At 42.9% G+C, this 9,974-nt stretch overlaps 1 protein-coding gene across 1 annotated transcript; it reads left to right on the top strand.

The window, feature by feature from the left end:
• Positions 1–536: 536 nt before the first annotated feature.
• Positions 537–9,566, top strand: LOC308153201 (NACHT, LRR and PYD domains-containing protein 3-like; the record flags this gene model as incomplete). Its single annotated transcript, XM_080526287.1, has 12 exons — positions 537–541; positions 1,125–1,238; positions 1,366–1,473; positions 2,343–2,450; positions 3,142–3,232; positions 3,490–3,718; positions 4,073–5,861; positions 6,141–6,314; positions 7,094–7,267; positions 8,066–8,239; positions 8,355–8,401; positions 9,025–9,566. 12 exons carry the CDS (start codon positions 537–539, stop codon positions 9,564–9,566), a joined length of 3,555 nt encoding a protein of 1,184 aa, XP_080382413.1.
• Between the last annotated feature and the right edge of the window lie 408 nt (positions 9,567–9,974).

A 9,974-nucleotide genomic window follows, 5' to 3' on the forward strand; every position in this document is an offset into this window, starting at 1 on the left:
AACAAAGCTGTTTTCATATGATCATATTTAACATGATTGAACTCTGATGGAAATGTTCACTCTGAATGTTGTTGTGTGTGAACTGTGATACTGATCAGTAAAAATCATATAACTGTTTATGGTTCTTGTTGATAATTAACCAGGAAGAGTTTGCTCTGCTGAAGATATGTACTTGTGTTGTGTTGTGTTGTGTTGTGTTGTGTTGTGTTGTGTGGTGTTTTATAAGCTATAATACTGAGCAGTAAATGTTGTGTAACTGTATATGGTTCTTGTTGATAACTAACCAAGAAGATAACTATGTATGTATCATATGATATTAACAGTGATGGTCCAGTCTCTCTGGGGAGAGAGAGGAGGGCACCACTGCCTCTAAAATGAGTCTCTCTGGGGAGAGAGAGGAGGGAACCACTGCCTCTAAAATGAGTCTCTCTGGGGAGAGAGAGGAGGGGACCACTGCCTCTAAAATGAGTCTCTCTGGGGAGAGAGAGGAGGGGACCACTGCCTCTAAAATGAGTCTCTCTGGGGATGTTGAAGCCATGGGGTAAGAGAAGAGTTTCTGGAGGGCATTTATCATGAAGATGATGATGATGATGATGATGATTACGATGATGATGACATGCTTCATCCATAACCAGATTAATATCATACTTAGTAATGTAATCACAACACCTTCAGCTCTAGGAGCTCAGCATATATGTATCATTAAAGGCAGAATTTCAAATGATAGACTTAGTAATACAGATATATTGTAGTTCAATGCGTACTGTAGCAACAGACAGTGTTGCAACTCTCCCTAGAAGGCTTGTCCACGGAGGAGGAGAGTGGATCCTGGAGGGAGATGGCCACAAAAACCTAAAAGCTACAATACAGATATATTCATCTGGACTGGCCACACCGTCCACCACTGATACTTTTAAATATAATATTCATCTGGCCCAAGAACGTTTAACTTTAATAACTTAGTTACAATGGCCTAAAACAACAAGGGGTTTTCAATCATACCTCAGTCAGTATACAGTCATCTGAATCTTGTCACTGCCCTTTAATGACTGTCCAAAAGGCTTTTCATATCTACACAGTGGCTACTTAAGTAATCGTATGATCTGATGTTGTGGTTTTGACAGAGTCCAGCAGGAGAGACCAGCCTCACCTGTACCCAGCTGTGTGTCCATGAAGAGCGACTGGTCTATGGACGGTCCAATGGGCTTCAGAGAAAGACCTCCTCATTCTGGTCAAAGGTTAGTTTGATGTTTATTCCTTGTAGTTAATATCCTGACGACTTACAGACACACACTCATATGAACACACGACATCCATTATCTTCTGTTAAACATGTGAGAATGTTGGTGTCTTTGTGTTTGACAGAGTCCAGCAGGAGAGACCAGCCTCACCTGTACCCAGCTGTGTGTCCATGAAGAGTGACGGGTCTATGGGACAGGCAATACACTTCAGAGAAGGAACTAGTAAACAAGGGTAGGTGTAACATGGGGATGTGATGAACTAACTGTGAGACGAGGCCACCTGTTTGTTTCATGAGGTCCTCAGGTGACTATAATGAACTCAGGTTCTACTATCAAGGAGGGAGCATGGGAGTAAGGCACACAATGCAACAACCATTTATTGTACAGCTTATAATCACATCATCTTCAGCTCTAGGAGCTCAGAACATATTTATCATTAAAGGCAGAATTTCAAATGATAGACTTAGTAATACAGATATATTGTAGTTCAATGTGTTCTGTAGCAACAGACAGTGTTGCACCTCTCCCTAGAAGGCTTGTCCACGGAGGAGGAGAGTGGATCCTGGAGGGAGATGGCCACAAACACCTAAAAGCTACAATACAGATATATTCATCTGGACTGGCCACACCGTCCACCACTGATACTTTTTAAAATAATATTCATCTGGCCCAAGAACGTTTAACTTTAATAACTTAGTTACAATGGCCTAAAACAACAAGGGGTTTTCAGTCATACCTCAGTCAGTATACAGTCATCTGAATCTTGTCACTACCCCTTTAATGACTGTCCAAAAGGCTTTTCATATCTACACAGTGGCTACTTAAGTAATCGTGATTATCTGATGTTGTGGTTTTGACAGGGTCCAGCAGGAGAGATCAGCCTCACCTGTACCCAGCTGTGTGTCCATGAAGAGTGATGACTCTATGCACCGTCCAATAAACTTCAGAGAAAGACCTCCTCATTCTGGTCAAAGGTTAGTTTGATGTTTATTCCTTGTAGTTAATATCCTGACGACACAAGGACACACACTCATATGAACACACAACATCCATTATCTTCTGTTAAACATGTGAGAATGTTGGTGTCTTTGTGTTTGACAGAGTCCAGCAGGAGAGACCAGCCTCACCTGTACCCAGCTGTGTGTCCATGAAGAGTGACGGGTCTATGGGACGTCCAATAAACTTCAGACAAGGAACTACTAAACAAGGGTAGGTGTAACATGGGGATGTGATGAACTAACTGTGAGACTAGGCCACCTGTTTGTTTCATGAGGTCCTCAGGTGACTATAATGAACTCAGGTTCTACTATCAAGGAGGGAGCATGGGAGTAAGGCACACAATGCAACAACCATTTATTGTCCAGCTTATAATCACATCATCTTCAGCTCTAGGAGCTCAGAACATATTTATCATTAAAGGCAGAATTTCAAATGATAGACTTAGTAATACAGATATATTGTAATTCAATGTGTTCTGTAGCAACAGACAGTGTTGCACCTCTCCCTAGAAGGCTTGTCCACGGAGGAGATGGCCACAAGAAACCTAAAAGCTACTTATAATACAGATATATTCATCTGGATTGCCTAAGATAATGTACATTTTTAAAAATATTCATCTGACCCAGGAACTATGTTTAACTTTATTAAGATGTTTTAAAAAAATGTTTTACTGATTTATTGCCATGCAATCAACTTGTCAATTGTTAGAATTTGGTATTTTTTCTCTAGGCAGAGTCGCCCCTGGAGCAATTAGGGGTTAAGTGCCTTGCTCAAGTACACCTGCAAGCTCCCTCCTGAGGTGGGGATCGAACCAGCGACCTTCCGAGTGCTAGCCGGCCTCTCTAACCTCATTCACACTTCTCTGGATAAATACATCTGCTTATTTGTTGTTTTTACCCAGAATCCCCAGTGACCAGGTGGAGAGACCAGAGTCAGAGATTCCCAGTGGTCAGTCTGTCCAGCGTCAAAGTGAACTGGCCTCCATATTCAGGGTGAGCTAAATAGTAGAGGCTGCTAGAACAAAACATAGCTTGTTAACTTCAGTTCATGCAACACATGTCCCCTAAAAGAGAAAGTATGACATGGAAAATGCCTAAGTAACCCCCATACACAAGTTTTTTTTTCTTGATTCAATTGATTGCCATTGAAGTCAAGTGATGTGACTTTTGGATGTAGTCTCTCTATTGGGTGTAAAGGTTTACCCATTATTAACTATCTCACTCCTCCTTTGTTTATCTAAATGTTTCAGTTGCTTGAAGACAATGTCATCACTTTAGTGAGAAATCAGCTGAAGAGGTTCAAGAGGCTTATTTCTCAAGACTACCCAGAGTGCTTTGAGAGTCAGGGGGAGGAAGAGGAAGAGGAAGATGTAGAAGAAGAGAAGCAGGAGAGCAGTGCCAGAGAGGGGGCTCTGAAGATCACTCTGCACGTCCTGAGGAACATGAACCAGAAGGAGCTCGCTGACACACTGGAGAAACGTAAGAGACCTCATATGTTTTCACAGAGAAGTGTTACTGGGCTGGAATAATATTTGAAATATAAACACCACTAACTTTAATTACTATGTACTGTATATCCCTATTTGGTCATTCTTTATATTGTGTTGCCTCTATAACTTAGTATATCTGTAATGACAGCAGTAACAACATTGGTTGTTTGCGTATAATTGCATAGTAACAGGGTTCCTATATCATTCAACTACACTACATACTATGTAATTAATTACTACATAACAACTTGATTAAAACAATGTAATAACAGTTACTGCAGGTATTGGGTCAACTTAATGTAAAGTGTGCCACATGTTTTTTGTTAATTGTTTTGTAAATCAGATGAGCTCGCTGTGTTGTGCCAACATGAACTCAAGTCCACCCTGAAGAAGAAGTTTCAGTGTGTGTTTGAGGGAATAGCTGAGCAAGGCAAGTCAATACTTTTGGATAAGGTCTACACAGAGGTCTACATCACAGAGGGAGGAAGTGGAGAGGTCATTAAGGAACATGAGGTCAGACAGATTGAGACAGCATCCAGGAGACCAGCAACACAGGAGACACCAATCAAATGCACCGACATCTTCAAGCCTTTACCTGGACAAGACAAACCAAACAGAAGTGTGCTGACAAAGGGAGTTGCTGGCATTGGAAAAACAGTCTCTACTCAGAAGGTCATTACGGGCTGGGCTGAAGGAGAAACCAATCAGGATGTCCAGTTCATATTTCCACTTCCTTTTCGGGAGCTGAATTTAATGAAAGGGAAGAAACGCAGTTTGAATGAACTTCTTGGTCATTTCTTCATTGAAATAAAAGAATCAGGAATCTCCAACTTTGACACGTATGAAGTTCTGTTCATCTTTGATGGTCTGGATGAGTGTCGACTTCCTCTAGACTTCCAGAACAACGAGACATGTTGTGATGCCACAGAGTCAGTCTCAGTGGACGTGCTGCTGACAAACCTCATCAAGGGGAATCTGCTTCCCTCTGCTCGCCTCTGGATAACCTCCCGTCCTGCAGCAGCCAATCAGATCCCTCCTGAGTGTGTTGACCGGGTGACAGAGGTACGAGGGTTCAACGACCCACAGAAGGAGGAGTACTTCAGGAAGAGAATCAGTGATGAGAACCTGGCCAGCAGAATCAACACACACATAAAGTCATCAAGGAGCCTCCACATCATGTGCCACATACCAGTGTTCTGTTGGCTCTCAGCTGATGTTCTGGAGAGACTGTTGGGTGGAGCAGAGAGAGGAGAGATGCCCAAGACTCTGACACAGATGTACACACACTTCCTGGTGTTTCAGACCAAACAGAGGAATGTGAAGTACCTTGGAGTCCATGACAGAGATCCACACTGGGATAAAGAGCTAATTCTGTCACTGGGAAAACTGGCTTTCAAACAGCTGGAAAAGGGCAATCTGATCTTCTATAAGGAAGATCTGAGAGAATGTGGCATTGATGTCAAAGACGCCTCAGTGTACTCGGGAGTGTGCACTCAGATCTTCAGAGAGGAGTGTGGGCTGCACAACGTGTTCAGCTTTGTGCATCTGAGCATCCAGGAGTTTCTAGCTGCTTTATATGTGTTCCTCACATTCAACAACAGCCATGAGAATCCACTGGTCAAACAGAAATCCTCTAACTGGAAGCTATGGTCATCACCCAGACACAAACCTCTAATCGACTTACACAAGAGTGCAGTGGACAAGGCCTTACAGAGTGAGAATGGACACCTGGACTTGTTCCTGCGCTTCCTCCTGGGCCTCTCACTGGAGTCCAATCAGAATCTCCTACGAGGCCTTCTGACACAGACAGGAAGCAGCTCACAGACCAATGAAGAAACAGTCGAGTACATCAAGGAGAAGATCAGGGAAAATCCCTCTCCAGAGAGGTGCATCAATCTGTTCCACTGTCTGAATGAGCTGAATGACCATTCTCTAGTGGAGGAGATCCAACGCCACCTGAGCTCAGGAAGTCTCTCAGAAGCCTCACTCTCACCTGCACAGTGGTCAGCTCTGGTCTTTGTGTTGCTGACTTCAGAAGAGGAGCTGGATGTGTTTGACCTGAAGAAATACTCCAGATCAGAGGAGGGTCTTCTGAGGCTGCTGCCAGTGCTCACAGCCTCTAACACGGCACTGTAAGTAGATGGACAGAATTACTCTAATTAAACATGAATTAGGACGATTTCAGGGTTATGAAAATGCATTGTAGAATAGTAATTAGTGAGTAGGCTGCTTGATGAAAAATACAACAAAAAATCCTCTTCATAACAAACCCTAACAAACAGTACTTGGTGTGAAAAGCTAAATGTTATAGATATATGACATGTGGTGACATGCAACTGGAAATGATGGAACACATCACATATTTTTTCTCTGACTCAAAATGACTTAACCTGTATTCATTGCTCATTCAGGCTGAATGGATGTGACCTCACAGAGAGATGCTGTGAAGCGTTGGCCTCAGCTCTCAGCTCAGACTCCTGCCACCTGAGAGAGCTGGACCTCAGTCATAATGATCTATGTGACGGGGGGATGAAGCTGCTCTCTGCTGGACTGGGGAGTCCACACTGTCAACTACAGACACTGAGGTGAGGTCTAAGACTATTCTTGTTGTCAGACACATCATTCCTAAGTGTCTGTTAGATTATAATTTTATAGAATGAATTATACTTGCACAGAAAGGCTCAATGATTATTATAAATATATAACATATTACTATTGTGTACTTGGTCAACACATTCCTTGATTGCCTCCTTTTCACATACTTTGTTGAAAAAGAAACATTTATAATTTACATAATTGTACACAAAGTAAACAATACATAATGGATGCAAGAGGCAAAGTGACTTTATGCTGATCACTTATTATGATTTACGGATTAAACAGAAGAAATTGCATTCCACCCGTGGTACCCAGGATAATCACACTGTGGATCAAATATTGACTTTTTGTCTGACATGAAGTAAAACAGAGCTAGCTGGCTGGCTGTTCACAGTTCAGCTAATGAGTTTGTCAGCTTTATTTTATCTAAGGTGCAGAGATGAGAAGTTAGCTGGCCAGTGAGTTTACAGTTGGTGCAGTTGGAAGGAGCTAGCCACTAGTCTCAAACTGAAAGCTTGATCCATCTTTTAAGGCACGAAACTTATGTAAACATTATGATTTCGCCTTTAAAACAAAGTGAAATAACTAGAAAACATATTGGTCTTGTGAAATGTTAAAATCCTAAAACAGCCCATGTAAGGGTTTTTGATGAAAATGTCATTATATCCTAATTAGGTGCGGTGACATGCAACTGGAAATGATAGAACACATCACATATTTTTTCTCTGACTCAAAATGACTTAACCTGTATTCATTGCTCATTCAGGCTGAACGGATGTCACCTCACAGAGAGATGCTGTGAAGCGTTGGCCTCAGCTCTCAGCTCAGACTCCTGCCACCTGAGAGAGCTGGACCTCAGTCATAATGATCTACGTGACGGGGGGGTGAAGCTGCTCTCTGCTGGACTGGGGAGTCCACACTGTAAACTACAGACATTGAGGTGAGGCATTGTATCTAGGGCCATTATAATGCACTAGTTTGAATGTTAAACTTAAATATCTGTCAAGCTTTTTAGCTGCGAAATTAAGAGGAAAAGAATCATAAGTTGAAATCAAAGACCTAAGATGTTTTCTATGCACACAAAATAATTAAATCTGTGTTAGTGAGCACTTCTCCTTTGCTGAGGTAATCCATCCACCTGACAGGTGTGGCATATCCAGATGCTGATTAGGCAACATGATTATTACACAGATGTTCACAGTTTTATCACACAGCACAAGGCCACAGATGTCGCAAGTTTTGAGGGAGCGTGCAATAGGCAGGAATGTCCACCAGAGCTGTTGCCGGTGAATTTAATGTTCATTTCTCTACCATAAGTCGTCTCCAAAGGCGTTTCTGAGAATTGGAATTGGAAACGACTTTGGAGACTTTTTGGCTTATGGTAGAGACATGAACATTACATTCACTGGCAACAGCTCTGGTGGACATTCCTGGAGTCAGCATTGCACGCTCCTTCAAACTTCGACATAAAAAAAACGACATCTGTCAATAATCGTGTTGTCTAATCAGGATATACCACACCTGTCAGGTGGATGGATTACCTCAGCAAAGGAGAAGTGCAACACATTTGTAAACAGAATTTGAGAGAAATAGACCTTTCATGTGCATAGAAGAAGTCTTAGGTCTTTGATTTCAACTCGTGAAACATTGGAGCAAAAACCTATTTAAAAAAAAAAAAAAAATGTTCAGTGTACATTAGATCAGATTCTTGATATCAGATGTGACACTATTTCCCCAGGTTGTCAGGCTGTGGAGTCCCAGAGGAAGGCTGTGCTTCTCTGGCTTCAGCTCTGAGGTCTAACCCCTCCCACCTGAGAGAGCTGGACCTCAGCTACAATCACCCAGGAGACTCAGGACTGGCACTGCTCTCTGCTGTACAGAAAGATCCACTCTGTAAACTACAGACACTCAGGTAAAGGCTGCATATGTGGCTGGATGCATCAATGAGATTAATGCACAGTATCTATTTCCCAAATGATTGTGAGTGTGTCATCCAACCACTGTATGTTCTTCTGTGGTTGATATAGTGTGGACCATGGTGGAGAGTGCAGGCTCAAACCTGGGCTGATCAAATGTAAGTCACCAGAACAGATCACGAGAACAGGACTGTGATATTACTCAAGAATCAGTAACAGCAGAGTTCAAACAGAGCACCAGTATTGTATTAATATGTGAATCTACAATATTAGTAAATGTGAATTAGTTGTTGAGGTTAATTACCTGTTGGTTATGAATCAAATAATCAATTCTGAGTTCAAGACGATTTATTTAAGGTATACAGATACCACAGCTGGATTCTGGTCTGGTCTGGTGGTCTGCTGGGCTGGATAAGAGAAAGATCTGCCCCTGTGCTCCCATCTTTATGTCCTTTCGTATGCAAATATCTACCACAGTGATCCTATCACAGCCACTACATGGTGCTTGGGGTGTGAAAAGGGGGGAGAGGCCAGGAGCTTTGGCAAAGGGTCATAAATACCTTGCCCTAGCCCCACAGTCAGGAGACATTCTTTCATAACATACATACGTAGGCCCATTATTAAGTAAAAATATACTACATTGTATCCCTTGTAAAAACAATTGTAATTAATAAGTTGTATTCTGTGAAAAAAATTATGTTACCATAACAAGATCACAATGTGAATATTGTAATTTATCCCATTGTATTGATTTGATGATTTTTTTGGCCCTTTCAATCAGATGCCTGTGAGCTCACACTGGACCCAAACACAGCACACAGACACCTCTCTCTGTCTGAGGACAACAGGAAGGTGACATGGGGGGGAGAGAAGCAGCCGTATCCTGATCACCCAGAGAGGTTTAAGGACTGGGGACATGTGCTGTGTAGAGAGAGTCTGACTGGGCGCTGCTACTGGGAGGTAGAGAGGGGGGGAGGGGGAGGGGCTGCTATAGGAGTGACATATAAAGGAATCAGCAGGAGATGGAAGGGTGATGACTGTAGGTTGGGATTCAATGACAAGTCCTGGAGTCTGCTCTGCTATGACACCTCTGACAGTTACTCTGCCTGTCACAATAATAGGAGTACTGACATACCTGTCCCCTCCTCTGGCTCCCAGAGAGTAGGAGTGTATCTGGACTGGCCGGCCGGCACTCTGTCCTTCTACAGGGTCTCCTCTGACACACTGACCCTCCTGCACACATTCCACTCCACATTCACTGAGCCCCTCTACCCAGGGTTTGTGGTCTATGGCTCTTCAGTGACCCTGTGTAAACTAGTCTAAGGGAGATCACACTGAACACCTAAGGCTGAAACATGATGGATCATAACATGATGTCATGATGTAGTTTTACACACACATCAAGCTTCATACACTTCATACACCCTGGGTCATCCAGGGGAGAGGTCCCCAGTTTGAGCCCTGCTGGTTACATCAGTCCTACTCTGACCACTAGAGGGCAGCAGTGTATGTACATAAGAGTTAGTCACATTGGGTATTTGAGCTATGATGCTGTATTACGTAGCCATGTGTCCTCTGTGTGTAGTGTCAGTCCCACTCTGACCACTAGAGGGCAGCAGTCCAGGTCCTGTGAGATGGAGTCTCTGACTGTAAAGTCTTCAGGACTGTGTCAGTGGAGGTTTATACTCCTGCCTCAGATCCTGTCTGCAGCAGTTGATGACAACCAGTGGG

The sequence above is a fragment of the Nansenia antarctica genome (assembly GCF_963989245.1).
Source record: "Nansenia antarctica genome assembly, chromosome: 3".
Lineage (NCBI taxonomy): Eukaryota > Metazoa > Chordata > Actinopteri > Argentiniformes > Microstomatidae > Nansenia > Nansenia antarctica.